This window comes from Chelonia mydas, chromosome 27 (genome assembly GCF_015237465.2).
Source record: "Chelonia mydas isolate rCheMyd1 chromosome 27, rCheMyd1.pri.v2, whole genome shotgun sequence".
Classification (NCBI taxonomy): domain Eukaryota; kingdom Metazoa; phylum Chordata; order Testudines; family Cheloniidae; genus Chelonia; species Chelonia mydas.
Window position 1 is genome coordinate 5,221,375 of NC_057860.1, and position 20,191 is coordinate 5,241,565.

The window sequence follows — 20,191 nt, forward strand, 5'->3', positions numbered from 1 at the left end:
GGTTGCATTTGTGGAGGTGACATGGTCCCTAGGCCCATGAAGTCAACAGACGGCGTAGTCCGTCATGACAGCCTAGGAATCAGTGCCCATATAACCACTCCATGGACCCCCAGGACAGCCGGTAGCAAAAAGAGCAAACAATGCACACCCGGCAGAACCAAACGGCTGAAAGCACTGGTTGGTTCGCTTGACTCTCCAGAAACCTGCTTCACCCAGCAAGGAGAGAAGCGGACCGGGAGAGCTCCGGAGTAAGCCACAGCTCGGCACAGACCCCAGCAAGAAATGGTTAGCGCTCGCCTCTGAGACAGCGACCAAACCAGATGGTTAAAAAAATACAGGCACTGCTCGGAAACCCTCTTTCCCCTTCCCCACCCCATGCCAGCACCCCCCGTGCAAGCCTGGCCCCGCTGCTCGCGGAACGGACACCGCTTTCCCTTCCGCAGGACTGCACGCTTTCTTTCAAGCCACACACGCGTGTGTGTGTGTGTAAGCCGTCTGCGTCTCTCGCTCTCCCCGGACTCACGCCTCAGCCGGCCGAGGGAACGGACCCGGCCGAGTCTGGGGGATTCATTTTACCTCTCTCTCCAACGCAGTGGCCGGAGAGGACCCACACCGCACAGCAAACTAGCCACCGCGCCGAGGATTTAAGAGCCAGAATCGCAGGCCGACAAAGCAGGATCCACCTCGAATGATGATGCCGCAAACCGCGGGTCCATCAAAGCCACAAAGCCCAGGCAGAGGCTGCTGCCCAGGGACTGCGCTCAGACCACCCTGGCCTTCTGCACCAGAATCTGTCCAGCCCAAGGCATCGGCCGGCCACCACGGCCCACTCACTGCAACATGACAGATCAGACTGCCTGCCAGGGGGGTCGGCAGGGGCGCCTCCAAGTCACAGCTCCACCAGCAATGGCCTTTGGGACCTGCTAGCCTGCGAGGGAGGACCAGCCAGGACAAAAGGGCTCTGGCAAACAAACTTCAACTCAACAGGCTGCCTGCCTCTTCCCCAGCACCGCGCGAGAGAAGCCTGGACCCAGCAGAGATGGTCCCCTCTTGACTCACCCTTGGCCAGATCGCATCACCTTAAGCACCTGCTGGATTCTCCACTGCCAAGCCCGGCCGCACGCCCAGAGAAGATAAAGGAAGTAGAAGCTGTGTCCATACTCACAGTTTTGAAGTCCTTCTGGCTGCACTCCCGACCTTTGAATTTGCAATACAGTAGCATATCCTTCAGGTCGTGCCCCACGCGCCCCAAGAACTCCTGCATGTTGAAAATTTTCGGTTTGTATTGCTTAAAGTTGGCCTTGTCCTGGAGAGCGGCCAGGACAGCTGGGTCAGCCAGGTGGGGCGCTGGAATCTGCAGGTTCACATCCAGCAAGGCCAGGAGCTCCCCAGCATGGTACAGGTCATTGGTGGTGAGTCTGGAGAAGCGGAACTCATTGAGGTTACAGATGGTGACGGCAGGGAAAACCAGGCTATTGGCCACTACCTCGTCCACTTTAGTGACGTGCTGGTAGGAGAAATAGAAAGCCACCCGATCCGAGCTCTCCACCAGGAGGAGACCCAGCGAGCCCACAAAGGCCATGGTCCACAGCAACCGCCTTATCGTCACCGGCCCATAGACAAAAATGTGGCGGATCCCATGGAGGGAGGAAGTGTTGGCAAACATCTGGATGCTGGAGGGCTCCAGGCTTCCCATGCTTCCCTCGCTGGTGCTGTCCTTAAGATCCATTGGGGTAGTTTGTTAAAATCCTGGCACTATTTTTCAGGTCAGTGCCTCTCTAGACTGACAGAACTGTATCTCCCCACCACCACCTTCCAGTGGGCTTCACCCCTTATCTCTGGGGAGCAGGAGAGGAGAGAAGAAGAGAGGGCCAGGCCAGCTGCTGGGAGTTTCTCCTAGGAGCTGAGCAGTAGCCTGGCAGGGGTAAATATTTATATAAAATCCATTCAAACTCTAGCTCTTGATTTCCTCGGTGCGATAAGGAGGGCTGGTTTTATTGAGGGAGACACCAAGGTGATGTGGAAGAGATGTGGGTGGGAAGCCAGAGCTTAGCCAATGGAAATAAAGTCCTCCCCCTGCACAGACTGAACAGAGAGAGAACAGAAAGCCAGCGAGGCCGCTCGCAGCCGGCTAGCGGCGCCCGGTGCCCCAGGCTGCCCGCTTTGCCGAGCTGAGGGACGGCGGAGCAGCGCTGCTTTCCCGCGGCTGGATTTTTTTTTGCTAGCAGCTGGATTCGAGCATCCTCCCAGCCCTGTTTTGGACAAGGCTCCAGATGCTGCCGGTCGCAGTCCTCGGAGAAAGCTGGGCGGCTGATTCACAGGGAGAGAGGAGGCAGGGGAGTGCGGCAGGGAGAGAAGCAAAGGCCAGCGGGAGAAGCAAAGAGGGAAGGAGATGCGGGGCCCCGAGCACGCCCCGACACGGGGCAGCGGGCCGCAAGCCAGCTGCCTTCTCCCCCCTCAGGCAGCAGCTGGGGCAAAAGTTAAGGAAGGGCAGGACTGGGTGGGCAGCTGCTGCAGAACGGGAGAATGGCTCTAGAGAACTGCGGGGTGCAGTCGTGGGGGGGCACGTTTCTTCTCGTCCTTTCTCGTTTCTTCCCCTCTCGCTTTCCGCGAGAGCCTGCCCGCTTGGGGACCCCCTGGCGCTGCAGACCCTGGAGAGGAGAGAGTAACTCCTCCAGCCACCGCCTCTGGGACCCGTCTCCTCCAGGGAGGCGCGGGGAGAGGGGGCTGCTTCCGAGGAACCCCGGGTTGCTGCTGGGATGATGGTGATATTCATGAGTCATCAATCAATCAAGCCTCTTCCAGGGTGCAAGGAGGAAGCCAAGAAGCTGCCTCTCTATCCCCAGCCCGAGGGTTGCTAAGGGCTCACCCAGCCGCACCTGGAGTTCCCCCTGGTTTTGCTTCCTTTGAGTGCAGACGAGAAAGGCACCGGTGCAGTGTTTGTGTTTAAAAGGGTTCCCCAGAGAGGTCACCGTGGGGAGGTGGGGGTCGAGGCCTGCAGTATCCTGCAGGGATAACTCCCAACGCTGCAGCCTCCCATCTGCAAGCCTCAGAGTAGCAGCCGTGTTAGTCTGTAGTCGCAAAAAGAAAAGGAGTACTTGTGGCACCTTAGAGACGAACCAATTTATTTGAGCATTAGCTTTCGTGGGCGACAGCTCACTGCATCGGATGGGGCCATGGGGCCTTGGCTGCCCAGTTTGGGAGCATTTTTCCTCTGTGTTGGCCCCTTGGATTACAGTGGGGTCCCGGGCTGTGAATGAGGTCCCTGCGCTCAGTAATGATCGTGATCATTCACAATCGCTGCATGAGGTCAGGCCCGGCACAAAGCAGTAGGGACTGTCTCCCTTTGTTCTGTGTTTGTACAGCACCTTGCACCCTGGGGCCCTGCTCCCTGACTGAGACTAGCTGCTACCACAATGCAAATAGTAAATAATAATAAAGGGGCATTTCTCGCCCTGGAATAAATCCTGCCTGCCTGCTGGCTGCAGCACAGATGTGAAAGAGAAAAACACCTCAATTCCCTGGATTTGCTCCATGCCTAAAGCATGTGTGTGAATTTCAGAGGGGTGAAATCCTGGGCCACACCTGGGCCACACCATTCACCTGAAGTTAATGGTGAAACTCCCCTGGCTTCAGTGGGGCCAGGATCTCATCTTGGGATGTTAGAAAGCCCCCAAAGGAAAGTTATTGCAAAGACAGCTGACTTAGCTCACCTCAAACCCCTCTGATCAGCTCTGTCCTCTTTTCACCCCCAGGAGCTGAGTCAGTGGGGGGGCCACCCACCGGTGGTCCCCACAGCCACCGCCTCCGGCACCTCACCAAGCAGGCCACGACAACCAGCTCAGCACAGAACACCTGGGCCGAGTGAGCCGGCGGGACAAGGTCTCCTGCTCCATTGCACAACGCAGCCTGTGCAGTTCAATACATTGACCAGGAGTTGATGCAGAGGAAGGGGCATTTTGCTGCAGGGATCGGGTGTCAAGATGGGCCGGGAAAAGGGGAGACAGAGGCTGGGCAGGGGGGAGATGGAGGCAAGACACTTCCTGTCCTGAGCTAACTGCATGAGCTGCGGCAGCTTGAGCTAAAGCTAGCTAGCTGTGTCTATAACAGGTACCCTGCTTCTACGGCGCGGGCACCCTCGCCAGTATGTTACACCAGCACCTTCCTACAGGTTACTCATGCCCGTGCTTCTGAACTTGGACTCCCCCATTCCAGACAACCCCTCCTAAAGCTGATTCCCCAAGGGGCTGAAACCCTCCCCGCGGGACAGCATTAACCACGGGAACTCAGTGTTCTGGTTTATCACCCTGGGTGCTGTGGTAATAAGGGTGTGCCCTGAAAAAGCCATAACACTTTGCACAGCTTGAGCTGGCTTGAGGATTGGGCCAAAAGAAATCTGATGAGGTTCAACAAGGACAAGTGCAGAGTCCTGCTCTTAGGACGGAAGAATCCCATGCACCGCTACAGACTAGGGACCGAATGGCTCGGCAGCAGTTCTGCAGAAAAGGGCCTAGGGGTTACAGTGGACGAGAAGCTGGATATGAGTCAACAGTGTGCCCTTGTTGCCAAGAAGGCCAATGGCATTTTGGGATGTATAAGTAGGGGCATTGCCAGCAGATTGAGGGATGTGATCGTTCCCCTCTATTCGACATTGGTGAGGCCTCCTCTGGAGTACTGTGTCCAGTTTTGGGCCCCACACTACAAGAAGGATGTGGAAAAATTGGAAAGCATCCAGCGGAGGGCAACAAAAATGATTAGGGGACTGGAACACATGACTTATGAGGAGAGGCTGAGGGAACTGGGATTATTTAGTCTGCAGAAGAGAAGAATGAGGGGGGATTTGATAGCTGCTTTCAACTACCTGAAGAGGGGTTCCAAAGAGGATGGATCTAGACTGTTCTCAGGGGTAGCAGATGACAGAATGAGGAATAATGGTCTCAAGTGTCAGTGGGGGAGGTTTAGGTTGGATATTAGGAAAAACTTTTTTACTAGGAGGGTGGTGAAGCCCTGGAATGGGTTACCTAGGGAGGTGGTAGAATCTCCTTCCTTTGAGGTTTTCAAGGTCAGGCTTGACAAAGCCCTGGCTGGGACTTTAGTTGGGGGGGATTTAGTTGGGGGGGATTTAGTTGGGGACTGGTCCTGCTTTGAGCAGGGGGTTGGACTAGATGACCTCCTGAGGTCCCTTCCACCCCTGATATTCTATGATTCTATGAGCCCCTCCAATCCAAGGATCTCAGAGCACTTTACAAGAACAGGCCAGCGAGGTGCTATAGGTATTAGCTTCTCTGCCTTGCAGACAGAAACCTGAGACTCGAGGGCCCAGCTCCTCAAAGTGTTTAGGCACCCAACTCCCATTGACATCAGTGGGAGCTAGGGGCCGAAATACCTTTTCAGCTCTGGGACTAGGAGTTTAAGTGACTGGCCCAAGGTCACATGCAGCGTCAGCGACAGAGCCGGCAAGAGAATGCTGGAGTCCTGTTATGTAATCCCTTGTGCAAACCACACTCTCTGATGAGAGTAGTTCATGGAGGCAAATGGCACCGGAAACCTCTGCACCGGAGAGCGCACACCAGGGCAGAAGGTACCTGACTGTCCAAGTGAGCCAGCCTCCCCCGCACACACACCATACAGTCCCTTGCAACCAGGAAATGCCTCCTACCCTGCAGGCTGGGAGCCGTGATAGACACATATCACAGCAGTTCACAGCTAGTCACACTGTCTCGCAAGGATCTACCTAGGCTACCCACATGGCCCCCAGTACCCCTCTGCAATTTAACATGTTCACTCTCCGAACACCCTGGGAGGCAGGCAGCATCTTTAGCTGGACATAGAAACTTTTAACATTAGATATCCCAATGTAGTGTGATAATAAGGCAGATCTTTAGACCCATGGAAAAAAAAACCCCAGCAGATTCAATTATTTTTCTAGCAACTGGCAAATCCAGAAGGAAACCAGCCAGACCTGTCAAATACTGGCCAGATGGTAACCCTACCATCAGAGCACAAATCCAGCCCCCTCTGGAGGGCGCCTGCCTTATCAGCTGCACAAAGCTTTTTATGGCAGCCCCATAGACTGTGTATTATAGGCAGTAGGGGTGAAAACCCAAGACTTAAGCGCTGCCTAGGGCCTGCGCTCTGACTCTGTGCAAGGGGGAATTTCACCCTAAATTAAGTGTCACCTATAAGGAGCTCCTCTGTGACACACCCCATCAGAAGGCTCCCCCGCCCGCTCAGGGCTCAGGGCACCAACAAGCTCCCTTATAACGACGGCCCATGCTGTTTCAAGCGCTCCAGAATGATACACACAGCCCATCGCCAGCTCTGTCTTGGGGGCAACCAGCCACTGCTTTAGAAACTCTCTGCTGTGGCTTGATTTCCTCACCCAGCAGCCCAGCTGTTGCTGTCCCAGCTGATTGACCGAGGAGCGTGGCCATGAGGAAGGAGGAGGCAGCTGCTGATCAGACCCCTGCTGTTGATTTGTGAGGGGGATTTGAAAAGCATGGGGCAGAGTTACCTTCTTTGTTTCCAAACCTTTCCATGGGTGTGGCCAGACGACCTCCTGGATCCTCCCCATTTTTCTCCCCACCCATCTACCAGGAGTTGTAGTAGTGGGGGGTTAGCTTTGCAGGCCAGAAGGCTGGGGAAAGGGCCTTGCAAAAGCCTATGTCTTGTTATACAGAAGCAGTTGGGAACTAATAAAGAGTGTCTCTTTCAAGCACCGAACACCACACTAACTTCCTCCCTGCCTCAGTCTCCCCAGTGGTAGTGTGAGCACTTTCTCCTCTACAGCTTCTGCTGTTCGGAACCATTTCTCTTCCCCACTGACTCTCCATGTGCTTTCCGATCTCACTTGCAAACCTCTCTCTTTCCCAACTGCTGTGGTAGTGGCCTGATGAGTTATTGCTTTCATTTATTCCCCACAAGCTGCCTTTCCCATCCTGTATTCCGTAATTCATACCATTCGCCATCTGCTGCCTTTTATTATTTAACTATGTACAGTGCTTTGGGGACAGTTTGCATAAAGAACGCCAGGCAGCCCTATGCTGGGTATGTTTGCTGGGCTGTTCTCAGTTGTTCATAAGGTCTGCTTGCTGGAGAAGTGGGTAGTTTATGGGGATTCCCTAGACAGCCATAGGACTAGAGAGACAACTGCCTAGTATGCGCATGCGTGCTCGCACGTTTTCACACTCGTGCACCAGTATTGTCTACTGGATGGAACGGGAACGGCTGACCTGGACCCCTAAGAGGCAATGGAGGTTTTGCTTTAGCTACCCTGGGAGGGATGGGTGTTTGAGGACCTGCTGTTGCCATGAGGTCGCGGCGGATGTGGTGTGCAGCGTATGGACAACGGCTGTGACAGCAGGGAGGATGGGGTAGTGGTCAGGGGACTAGCCTGGGACTTGGCAGACCCAGGTGCAATTCTCTGCTTCCTCAAACAATTCCTCTGTGACCTTGATCAAGACCCTTAGCGTCTTCAGCTGTGTAATGGGTTGAACAGACCTGCCACACAGGGTGCCAGGGGGTTAAACACACTAAAGGGTCTGACATGTTCTGACACTACATCAGTGGGGGCCAGATAAGCCTCAGTGCTAGCTCTTAGCGGCCATGTCCTTATTACACAACCTTCCCGTGATGCAACTTGTGTGCCTGGGAGGGGACAGCAGGGCAGTACCGGCTGACTCAGCAATTTGCCCCACGTGTGAGGTTAGCTAGGCAGGTGCCTCGCACTCCTTGAGTCTCAATCAACTCTTCTCAGTAAACCAGGGAGATCAGTAGACGTCTCGGTAGGTGCATTGTCTAGGCAGTTTTCTCTCTAGTCCTATGGGGAAACAGAGAACAGAGAATAAGCGTGCCTCGGAGAGTCTCCTCGTCTTCCTCCCACGCAAAGGAGAGGCTGGGGAGCAACAGGGCAGGGAGCTGATCAAGGGAATATTAAAGAACAGATTTGAAGGAAGAGATTGTTTTCCCTCTGGTGTTTCTGCATTGAAAAGTCCTCTCCTGCCCTCTAGCGTCTCAACCCACCCCTGCTGCTCTTGGAAGGAAAGCTACTTGGGGTGTTTATAAAAGTGTGAAGAAAAAGACCTCAATGGTTTGAGGTTTTTTTTCCTGGACTTTCTCTGTGCTTCTTTGCTTCCAAACAACAGTGAAAGTTCTGAGCCATTGTCACTTTGAAACACGTTGGGAGTGAATGACTCGAATCTGGCTGGGAACAGGATCGTCTAGTCTGACCTCCTGCAAACCCAGGCCAGGGAACGTCCCCTAGAGAGATTCCTGCATCAACTCCATAACTTGGGCTTGAACCAAAGCAGGTCATTTAGAAAGACAGCCATACTGGATTTAAAGGCTCCAAGTGTGGAGAATCTACTACACGCTTTGGTAAATTATTTCAGTGGTTAATGACCCTCACTACTAAATACGTATACTTTATTTCCTGGTTGTGTTTGTCAGGCTTCAGGCTCCAGCCACAGATCTTGTTCTGCCTTTGTCTGCAAGACTGAAGACCTCGCCCCACATATTTCAGATGTCTTCACCCCATGTAGGTGCTTGCAGACTGTAATGAAGTCCCTAATGAACCATCTTTTCGATATGGCCAATTGACTGCGCTTCTTGAGTCTCTCACTGTACGAAAGGTTTTCAAGATCATGCTCTTCTCTGAAACGTCTATAATTTTATAACAGCCATTTCAAAGTGAGGACAGCAGAACTGGCCACGAGTCCAATAACGGTCTCACCGGTGCTGTATTCAGAGATAATATCACGTCCCACTCCTCCTCAATATACCTTCGCTTTAAGCCCTTTTTGCCACACATCACACTGGGAGCTCAAGTTCAGGTGGTTATCTACAATGACCCCTGTTGGAAGGCCTTTCCAGAGTCACTGCTTTCCAAGATACAGTCCCTGCTCCTGTAAATGTGACCTGCATCCATTGTTCCTAGATGCATGACCTTGCAGTTGGCTGTATTAAAACACAAGTTGTATTAAAACCCAATTTACCAAGCGATCCAGACCCTCTGTATCAGAGACCTGCCCTCAACATTATTATTTTAAAGAATCCTTATTGAGGTTACAGGGACAAACCATCCTGATGTGTAGAAAGAATAGTAAATATGGCAGGTGACCAGCTTGGCTTAACAGTGAAATCTTTGCTGATCTTAAACACAAAAAAGAAGCTTACAAGAAGTGGAAGATTGGACAAATGACCAGGGAAGAGTATAAAAATATTGCTTGGGCATGCAGGAGTGAAATCAGGAAGGCCAAATCACACCTGGAGTTGCAGCTAGCAAGAGATGTTAAGAGTAAGAAGAAGGGTTTCTTCAGGTATGTTAGCAACAAGAAGAAAGTCAAGGAAAGTGTGGGCCCCTTCCTGAATGAGGGAGGCAACCTAGTGACAGAGGATGTGGAAAAAGCTAATGTACTCAATGCTTTTTTTGCCTCTGTCTTCACGAACAAGGTCAGCTCCTAGACTGCTGCACTGGGCAGCACAGCATTGGGAGGAGGTGACCAGCCCTCTGTGGAGAAAGAAGTGGTTTGGGACTATTTAGAAAAGCTGGACGAGCACAAGTCCATGGGGCCAGATGCACTGCATCTGAGAGTGCTAAAGGAGTTGGTGGATGTGATGGCAGAGCCATTGGCCATTATCTTTGAAAACTCATGGCAATCGGGGGAGGTCCCAGACGACTGGAAAAAGGCTAAAAAAGGGAAGAAGGAGGATCCTGGGAACTACAGGCCAGTCAGCCTCACCTCAGTCCCTGGAAAAATCATGGAGCAGATCCTCAAGGAATCAATTCTGAAGCACTTAGAAGAGAGGAAAGTGATCAGGAACAGTCAGCATGGATTCACCAAGGGCAAGTCATGCCTGACTAATCTAATTGCCATCTATGACGAGATAACTGGCTCTGTGAATGAGGGGAAGCAGTGGACGTGTTATTCCTTAACTTTAGCAAAGCTTTTGACACGGTCTCCCACAGTATTCTTGCCAGCAAGTTAAAGAAGTATGGGCTGGATGAATGGACTATAAGGTGGATAGAAAGTTGGCTAGATTGTCGGGCTCAACGGGTAGTGATCAATGGCTCCATGTCTAGTTGGCAGCTGGTATCAAGTGGAGTGTCCCAAGCAGCGGTGAGCTGGAGCCGGTTCGTACCGGTTCGCTAGAACCGGTTGTTAAATTTAGAAGCCCTTTTAGAACCGGTTGTTCCGCGAGAGAGAACCGGTTCTAAAAGGGCTTCGAAATTTAACCGGCCCAAAGTGGCGCCTTAGGCGCTGACTCCATGGGTGCTCCAGCCCTGGCGCACCCAAGAGGAAAATTTTGTGGGTGCAGAGCACCCACCGGCAGCTCCCCGCCCCACCCCCGACCCCAGCTCACCTCACCTCCGCTCCGCCTCCACCTCCTCCCCTGAACGCACCGCCCCACTCTGCTTCTCCGCCCCCCGAGGATTCCCGCGAATCAGCTGTTCACGCGGAGCGATGCGTTCAGGGGAGGAGGCGGAGGCGGAGCGGAGGTGAGCTGGGGCCGGGCGCGGGGCAGGGCGGGGAGCTGCCGGTGGGGGCTCTGCACCCACCAATTTTCCCCATAGGTGCTCCAGCCCCGGAGCACCCAGGGAGTCGGTGCCTAAGGCGCCACTTTTGATGTGATCGGTGGGGGGAGCGGCCGCTCCCCCTGCTCCCCCCCTAGCTACGCTCCCCCGTCCCTAGGAGCCAGAGGGACCTGCTGGATGCTTCCTGGGAGCTGCCCCAGGTCAGCACCACCGGGACTCCCCACCTCGCCCCCCGGCAGGTGCCTCTGGCTCTTAGGGGTGGGGTGGACACGCACTATGGTGGCCCACGAGACCCTCCTGCCTGGTTCTGGGGGCAGTTAGGGGACAGGGGAGGGGGTTGGATGGGGCAGGAGTCCTGGGGGGTGGGGGTGGGCAACGACCCCCTCGTGGGGTGAGGAGGGAACCCGTTGTTAAGATTTTGGCAGCTCATCACTGGTCCCAAGGGTCGGTCCTGGGGCCGGTTTTGTTCAATATCGTCATTAATGATCTGGAGGATGGTGTGGATTGCACCCTCAGCAAGTTTGCAGACGACACTAAACTGGGAGGAGAGGTAGATACGCTGGAGGGTAGGGATAGGATACAGAGGGACCTAGACAAATGAGAGGATTGGGCCAAAAGAAATCTGATGAGGTTCAACAAGGACAAGTGCAGAGTCCTGCACTTAGGATGGAAGAATCCCATGCACCGCTACAGACTAGGGACCGAATGGTTAGGCAGCAGTTCTGCAGAAAAGGACCTAGGGGTGACAGTGGACAAGAAGCTGGATATGAGTCAGCAGTGTGCCCTTGTTGCCAAGAAGGCCAATGGCATTTTGGGATGCGTAAGTAGGGGCATTGCCAGCAGATCAAGGGACGTGATCGTTCCCCTCTATTCGACATTGGTGAGGCCTCCCCCGGAGTACTGTGTCCAGTTTTGGGCACCATACTACAAGAAGGATGTAGAAAAATTGGAAAGCATCCAGCGGAGGGCAACAAAAATGATTAGGGGACTGGAACACATGACTTATGAGGAGAGGCCGAGGGAACTGGGATTGTTTAGTCTGCAGAAGAGAAGAATGAGGGGGGATTTGATAGCTGCTTTCAACTACCTGAAAGCGGGTTCCAAAGAGGATGGCTCTAGACTGTTCTCAGTGGTAGCAGATGACAGAACGAGGAATAATGGTCTCAAGTTGCAGTGGGGGAGGTTTAGGTTGGATATTAGGAAAAACTTTTTCACTAGGAGGGTGGTGAAACACTGGAATGCGTTACCTAGGGAGGTGGTGGAATCTCCTTCCTTAGAAGTTTTTAAGGTCAGGCTTGACAAAGCCCTGGCTGGGATGATTTAGTTGGGGATTGGTCCTGCTTTGAGCAGAGGGTTGGACTAGATGACCTCCTGAGGTCTCTTCCAACCCTGATATTCTATGATTATTTACCAGCCCCAATCTTAGTTGTGGGCCCTACGTGTTACTAGTAATACAGATAATAAATCCTATATCGTTACAAGGACATCACAGGTGTTCTTTTTGCTGGCATTTCTGCAGAGTCCAAGGACTGAGTGGCTCATGGCAAGGATCTCTCCTATTCCTAGCATGGGTGTCCCCCCGCCTAGAGCAAAATTAATAAATATGGTGAACCCCAGATGAATAACGGGACCCCAGAGCACCAAGGGAACACTGCTGCTGTCGTCCAGAAGTGAGTCCTCTAATGGCTTAGTGTAATATGCCAGGAAGAACCGATTCCAGAAGAGGTGACCTGAATTATTTGCTCAGGATTAATCTAGGTATCTAAACACGTTTGGAGATCGGGGTGTCAGTCTCTCTACTACCAGTTAGCGCCAGTGGTGGTGCCCATTTTGGTGTCATTCACCCTTGTCGACTCTGAGCTGGACTGAGGGTCCCCCAAACTCATGTCACCTACAGACACCCAACAGCCTTCAGGCAGCATTGCCGCTCAACCCGGTGCCCTAGAGGTGACAGAATCTTTATAACTCAGTGTCATTCCCGTCCCTGCATTTTTATGAGCCTATGTATGTGTGGGAGAAAGATTTAACCAATTCAAACGCCAGTAGATCTACAAGGCCATTTCATTCCATCCAAACGTAGCAAGCGGCAATTTCTCACGCTACACTGTATTGATTAGCTTCCTGCAGCTGCATTTGGCTACTGTCGTTTATTTCAATGTTCGTACATCAGCGGGGAATCATTTCAATGCACATCTAGGAAAGGCAGCTAATGAGACAGAGCTTTATTTAAAGAAGGCCTGCAATCCCCAGCTCCTGAGCAGTTCAGGGCTGTATTTTATGGGGACAGTTTTAAGAGAAGATGCCATCATATGACATGATTAGATCTGCCACTGTGCAATCAGGGTGGTGAAAAACAACAGGCAAAGCCCATTGCAGACCTGCCAAGTTTAGTGTCTAGTGATTAGACCAGAGGTCTGGACATAAGAAGTCCTGGGATCTGTTTGCTTCTCTATCCCTGAATATTGGGGGGCAATTAATTTAGGCCCTGCTCCTCAAAGACATGTAGGTACCTATTTCCAATTGATTTCAATCAGGATTAGACACTTCAATCCCTTGGAGGATCTGTGCCTTAAACAGTCTGCTCTGCAGTTTTCCCAGTCTATTGAAAGGGGCTAATAGCCCCTTCTCAAAAGGGGGACTGCAAGGGTTAATTAATGCTGGTTTAAGGGTGTGAAGACCTGCCCCTGAAGCTGCTAGACCACATTACAGGGTTGACTCTGCTGCGGAGAGGCACTGCCTAGGCTGATGGAACCGAGCATCTCGCTAATTCCTTTCTCCATAGAATTTTCACTTTGAGTTTTTAGCGTATTTAGTGCTGCTGGAAAGTGCCAGGTTCACAGGCCGGGAGAAGGAAGTTCTGTCTTCTCAGAAGCAGTCCAGCACAGGCCTACCCCAATACATCTAAAGAGAGATTGCATCTCCGTGAGTCATTTTGTCCTTGCCCTCTCAGTTGAGACTTCAGCAAAGGAGGCCTCTGAGTGCAATGAACAGCTGTGATTACTCTAATGTTACTAGTATTGATCATTTGTGTTACTGTCAGACCTGGGAGCCCTCATCATGGACCAGCTCCCCATTGGCCCGGGTGCTGTACAAAAAAAGAACAAAGAGACAATGAAGACTTGTCCCCTGGCAATTGGACTGAGCCCCCGCCAGCCTGTTTGCGGAGTCCACCAAACAGCCATCAGAGAGATGGTAAAGTTTGGGGTCATTAATAATCACGAACAAATGATCTAGCTGTGAAAGGCTCTGCATCCCGCTACGAAACCCCTGAGCCATCAGGAGCTCTATCATCCTTCCTTGGGCTATAGCATCATAGAATATCAGGGTTGGAAGGGACCTCAGGAGGTCATCTAGTCCAACCCCCTGCTCAAAGCAGGACCAGTCCCCAACTAAATCTGCATATTGAACAAATGTGTCTGCTACAGAGCTGAGCAAATAATTGAGTTTTCAGGTCAGTGGTAAAAAAAATCCCATTCAGTTCAAATTGATTCTGATATTTGTCTGAATTTTCAATGTCCATTTTGAAGCTGGTTCAGAGCAAAGATTTGCACCTGGACTCCCAGACCCCTGGCGACCCCCCTAACTACTGGGATGAAGGCTATCGGGGCATGGGGGCAGTGCCATCACCTCTGCTGGACAGTTTGGAAATGGCTGAAATGATCTATGATGATTCTTCCACAGTCAACCTGTGGAACTCTTTGCCAGAGGATGTTGTGAAGGCCAAGACTACAATAGGGTTCAAAAGAGAACTAGATAACTTCATGGAGGATAGGTCCATCAATGGCTATTAGCCAGGATGGGCAGGGATGGTGTCCCTAGCCTCTGTTTGCCAGAATTTGGGAATGGGCAACAGAGGATGGATCACTTGATGATGACCTGTTCTGTTCATTCTCTCTGGGGCACCTGGCATTGGCCACTGTTGGAAGAAAGGAGACTGGGCTAGATGGACCTTTGGTCTGACCCAGTATGGCCATTCTTATGTGTCAAATTTGTGAATAGTTTCAGGTCAACCAACATTAATTTTTTTGTGGAATAAAACTAGACATGGAAGGATTCCATTTTATTCAGTAAATGTTGGTAAACATCAATTTCAAGGCGCACACATAAACCAATGAAAAACTATCTCCATCAGCAATAATCGTAACCTACAGACAGGCACAGTAAGAAATATGCTGCTTGAGAATTTATTCGAGTGAGATTGAAGGATATTTACTTTGTATGTTTTGCCATGTGCTGAACCGTTATAAAGCTTTAACATTTTGAAATCAGCATATCCTGTCATTAGATAATTAGTCTGATCCCCCCCACCATGAATTCCCACAGCTGCGAAAATTAAAATAGTTTAAAAAGTGCTTTAAACATAAATCTCTATATTATCCATCCAAATTAGAAAATCAGAACTCTGCCAAGCTGAAATAAACAATTAACTATGAATCCAAAAAGTTACACCCTGCTCTACATCTGCTGTTCCGACTGGGTAGCATTTCACGCCCCAGCAGCCTGGAATGGGCTGAAGGATCCCTGCCCGTCCCATGGCTGGGAGAGGTAAATGAGGAAGGGGACACTGGCTCCGGAGGACAAGGCAGTGTCCTCTTCCCACAGCTGGTGGAGGCAGGGAAAAGCTTCTGGGAACTGTCGCCCCTTGGCCATGCTCATTGGCTCCCCTTCCTTGGCTGGGGGAGACAGAGCGAAGATTGCATTCCTGCTTCATGCAAGTGTGAAGGAGTCACTTCACAAGGGGCCAGGTGGGGAAAGGTCGGGGCCTATAGGGGTCATTTCTAGGCTATTGAAGGGTTGGAGCACTGTTTAAAAGATTCTTTTCCTTGAATTAACTTTAAAATCGACCCCTCCAAAGACCTTCTCTTACAGCAGAGTGTGTGTAAAAAGCATCCAGGGTCATGCCAGAGCCCATCATTGTAGTGTCAGATCTTCTCCCAGACAACAAGAGCCATCTCGCACTCGCTGCTTCCCTGCCTGGAAGAGATTGCCTAGTTAGCTTATTGTGGGAGGGGGTTGTTTGTTTTTGGTTGTTTGTGTGCATGTGGGTGGGTGGGTGCTGTGCATGTGTGAGTGGGCGAGTGTGCTTTGTGCGTGTGCAAAACTGACAGCAGCTGGCACTCTCCCATATGTATCTGAATTCTTTCCATTCCAGCAATGGACGGGGTTAACAACACAGGTCCTTCCAGCTATCCTGACAGTGCCCTTCGAATAGTAGCACTTCCATTCATTGACATTAATTCCCAGAGCGAATTTCTCTTTCCATTCTGAAGACAAGGCAGTGGAGGGGCTATCTTTGATTGGACAGACTTCTGTTAGTGGACGGGACAAGATTTTGAGTGCTACCGAGCTCTTCTTCGGGTCTGGGGAAGGTGACAAGGGTGGAACACATATCACGTTAACACATGGTGCAAGAACTGGGGAGGGATAGCTCAGTGATTTGAGCATTGGCCTGCTAAACCCAAGGTTGTGAGTTCAATCCTTGAGGGGGCCATTTAGGGATCTGGGCCAAAAATTGGGGATTGGTCCCCCTTTGAGCAAGGGGTTGGACTAGATGACCTCCTGAGGTCCCTTCCAACCCTGATATTCTATGATTCTAAGAGACCAGAGTTAACACCTCTGCAGGCATAGGACAAAGGAGGGATAGTGGGTTACAGATTGTTGCAAAGAACCATCAATCCAGTGTCTTGATTAAGTCTGCCCTGGAAGGCGGCACATGGCTGATGTACCACGCTCAGTGGCACTGCCAGAGAGGTCTAAAAGCCCCTCACCCAGACAGGCACATGAAAGCTTGGCATTTCACCTCCATTCTTTCCCATTAAAAACCCAAATTGATTATTCCGTATGAAAAATGTCCTGGGTATTTCAGTGTGACTATGGCAAGGGACACAATAGGCCAAGTCGGGATTCCCAGGAGGAGCAATATGAGCATGTTCACTGTCAAAGCAAACTAGTGCTCACACCCCCAGTTCAGATAGAGAAAGGAATTCACTGGGTTTGGGGGAAATCTGGGCGACAAACGGGAAGGGCACGAAAATCAAACCATTTCCACCCTGGGTTTCAAAGGACAACAAAAGAAATATGGCCCCAATTATCTAAACCTAGTAAATATCCCAGCTCGGAGCACAGGGGCAGCACCAGATAGCATCCCGGATGCTCCCTATGGTCCATCAGCCCCCAGACGCGACACTGCATTGTTCAACAGCTGTTCTTGGTACATCCCTGTCCTTGCTCCTCAGGGCGTCTCGCTCAATCCCATCTCTTGGGTGGTGCTCTCAGCCTTGGATTGCAGGTTGCGCTCAGCCTTTGGTCCCTCCTGCAGCATGGTCAGCCACTGGCGGAAGCCGCTGCCTGTTGGGGCCAGTACCAGCTCATTGAGAATGGCCGCAGCCAGACCCCCGCCAAGTGGGCCCAACCAGAAGACCTGCACAGAGAGCCGGAGCACAGATGTTAATGAGAGTGGGCAACTCTGGGCCTGCCTGGGCTGGGTTGCTTGCAGGGGCACCGGAACAGGGGTGGATAGGGCTATGCCCTCCCACTTTTTACCAGCCATAAGGGCAAGCAACAAGGGAGGGGGAGGAGAGGAGTGAGCAGGGGGCGGGGCCTTGGGGGGGAAGAGGCAGTGCCGGGGTGGGGCCTTGGAGAGAATGGGCAGTACAGAGGCAGGGCCTCAGGGAGAAGGGGTGGTGTGGCACAGGGGGGGCAGGGTCACAGTTCAGGCACCTGTGGCCCCCACAACTTTTAGGGCACTTCCGCTGCTCCTGGTTGCTTGCCTGGAGCAAACTGTCCAGGTTGCTAAAGCAACCTCTTTCTCTGGGAGCAAACTGGTGTAGGATATTCTCAAATGCCTTGACAGTTCAAACTCATTCACAATAGAATCTTAGTGGATAACTCATGGTCTGCAGCAGAGCTGCATGAATAAAAGACGTTTTGATTTGCTGGCAGTTCTGAAAAATTGGGGAAAAAAACCTCAACCCCTTGTTTCAGGTCGAACAGAAAACAAATCTTTTTCAAAATTTTGGTCAAATCAAAAGGAAAAAAAAATTCATTTGGGGTCAAAATGAAATGTTCTGTTTGATCCAGAATCCAACATTTCGGTTCGATTGCAAGCATTTTTAAATGTTGTTGAGTATTTCATTTAAATAAAATGAAATGCAATTTTGAAAGAAAAATCTTTTCAAGCTGGAAAATTGAAATGTTTCATTTCAAAAATGTCAAAATGAAATATTTCAGTTTTTCAGAATTTTCTTTTTTGTTGTTTTTTTTTCAATTAAAACAATTTTGTGAAACCAACAGAAAATTGCTAACAGTCTCAGTGTCAGTGAATCTCTCTTTTCACCAAACAAATGTTTGGTATGAAAAATGTCACCCCTCTCTCAAAGGTGCTGAAGCTAAGGGTGCTGGGGGCTGCTGCCACCCCGTGGCTTGAAGTGGTTTCCACCGTATACAGGGTTTACAGTTTGGTTCAATGGCTCTCAGCACCCCCCACTATAAAAAATTGTTCCAGGCCCTCTGCCATCTCTAGACCACAGCCAGGCACTGAGAAGATTGGGACTCAGAAATCCAAGAAGTGGTGTCTCGTTTGGATTGAACCTACCCATCTATATTAGAAGCAGAGATGCTAGCAGAGCCTATAGTTAAGGTTGCCTGACACTTTCCATTATAAGACCCTTTAGTGGTTACTGTTGCTTATATCTTTACCAAACATTAACTGTTCATGCTGACATTCCCCATGTAGGACGGCTGCCTCAGGCTGAATTTTTGGGGGAAGTTTCAGCAAAAATGGTTCAGCCCTTTCTAAGAATGAGATTAGGGGAAAACACATTGCTCGGACCATGTTAAAACAATTCCCAGCGCTGTCTCATTGAGAAGCTCCAGCGCCTCCATGCTTTGGAGCAGGGGCTTGAAATGGGCACCATTTAATGTCCTTTTAACATAGATTTGTGTTTGTAATTGTGGCTCCTACAAAGGCCACAGTCGCCATTGAAGTAGAACCCAGAACCATCAGCACTGAAAACACGAAGCAAGATCCCCAGCCAGTGTAGATTAGCCCAGCTCCGTGAAAACAAATGCAGAGGTGTCTATTTGCGTGGGCTGAGGCTGCAGCCCCCAGGCATCTACCACTTTAGCAGACGGAATTGCTCTGTTTCTCCCATTAAGTAAAATTGCTCTGTTTCTCTCATTGTAGTTGTTTGGGCCAACTCCTAGTGGGAAGTATAATCACACCCACAGGTCACTTTGTGAGGTGTTCCCCAGCTCTGGAAATTCCTTCACCTGTCCCCAACTCAAAAACATTGTCAATAACAAAACTCCCATGGACCCATGGAAAAGAAGCCCTTGAGGAATTCCACCATGATTTCAACAATTTCCATCCCACCATCAACCTCAGCCTGGACCAGTCCACACAAGAGATCCACTTCCTGGACACTACAGTGCTAATAAGCGATGGTCACATAAACACCACTCTATACCAGAAACCTACTGACAGCTATACTTACCTACGTGCCTCCAGCTTTCATCCAGACCACACCACACGATCCATTGTCTACAGCCAAGCTCTACGATACAACCGCATTTGCTCCAACCCCTCAGACAGAGACAAACACCTACAAGATCTCTATCAAGCGTTCTTACAACTACAATACCCACCTGCTGAAGTGAAGAAAGAGATTGACAGAGCCAGAAGAGTACCCAGAAGTCACCTACTACAGGACAGGCCCAACAAAGAAAATGACAGAACGCCATTAGCTGTCACCTTCAGCCCCACCTAAAACCTCTCCAACGCATCATCAAGGATCTACAACCTATCCTGAAGGACGACCCATCAGTCTCACAGATCTTGGGAGACAGGCCAGTCCTTGCTTACAGACAGCCCCCCAACCTGAAGCAAATACTCACCAGCAACCACACACCATACAACAGAACCACTAACCCAGGAACCTATCCTTGCAACAAAGCCCGTTGCCAACTGTGTCCCCATATCTATTCAGGGGACACCATCCTAGGGCCTAATCACGTCAGCCACACTATCAGAGGCTCGTTCACCTGCACATCTACCAATGTGATATATGCCATCATGTGCCAGCAATGCCTCTCTGCCATGTACATTGGCCAAACCGGACAGTCGCTACGTAAAAGAATAAATGGACACAAATCAGAAGTCAAGAATTATAACATTCAAAAACCAGTTGGAGAACACTTCAATCTCTTTGATCACTCGATTACAGACCTAAAAGTGACAATTCTTCAACAAAAAAACTTCAGAAACAGACTCCAACGAGGAGTCTGAATTGGAATTAATTTGCAAACTGGACACGATTAAATTAGGCTTGAATAAAGACTGGGAGTGGATGTGTCATTACACAAAGTAGAACTCTTTCCCTATGTTTATTCCCCTCCCCCCCGGCCCACTGTTCCTCACATGTTCTTGTCAATGCTGGAAATGGCCCACCTTGATCATCACTACAAAAGGTTATTTTTGTTTTGTTTTTGTTTTTGTTCTTTTCCTCTCCTGCTGGTAATAGCTCACCTTTCCTGATCACTCTCATTACAGTGTGTATGGTAACACCCATTGTTTCATGTTCTCTGTGTATATAAAATCTCCCCACTGTATTTTCCACTGCATGCATCCGATGAAGTGGGCTGTAGCTCATGAAAGCT

General features: G+C 50.6%; 2 protein-coding genes and 1 long non-coding RNA gene across 4 annotated transcripts in view; all 3 read right to left on the reverse strand.

The window, feature by feature from the left end:
• LOC122463916 overlaps positions 1-689 on the reverse strand; it is a 398,329-nt gene extending 397,640 nt beyond the window's left edge. Inside the window, exon 1 of the long non-coding RNA XR_006287670.1 lies at positions 577-689. This is a non-coding gene — a long non-coding RNA (uncharacterized LOC122463916). The remainder of the gene's footprint in view (positions 1-576) is intronic.
• The window catches only part of ASIC2 (acid sensing ion channel subunit 2), a 1,285,436-nt gene extending 1,282,894 nt beyond the window's left edge, over positions 1-2,542 (reverse strand). The window contains exon 1 of one of the 2 annotated variants that reach the window (XM_043536829.1): positions 1,166-2,542. In XM_043536829.1, coding sequence (XP_043392764.1) covers positions 1,166-1,729 — 564 coding nt within the window. In that variant the 5' untranslated portion in view covers positions 1,730-2,542. The remainder of the gene's footprint in view (positions 1-1,165) is intronic. The other variant, XM_043536830.1, reaches the window with a different exon arrangement.
• A 14,224-nt stretch (positions 2,543-16,766) lies between these two features.
• The window catches only part of LOC102933045 (aquaporin-5), a 29,099-nt gene continuing 25,674 nt past the window's right edge, over positions 16,767-20,191 (reverse strand). Inside the window, exon 4 of the mRNA XM_007061987.2 lies at positions 16,767-16,955. Coding sequence (XP_007062049.1) covers positions 16,767-16,955 — 189 coding nt within the window. The remainder of the gene's footprint in view (positions 16,956-20,191) is intronic.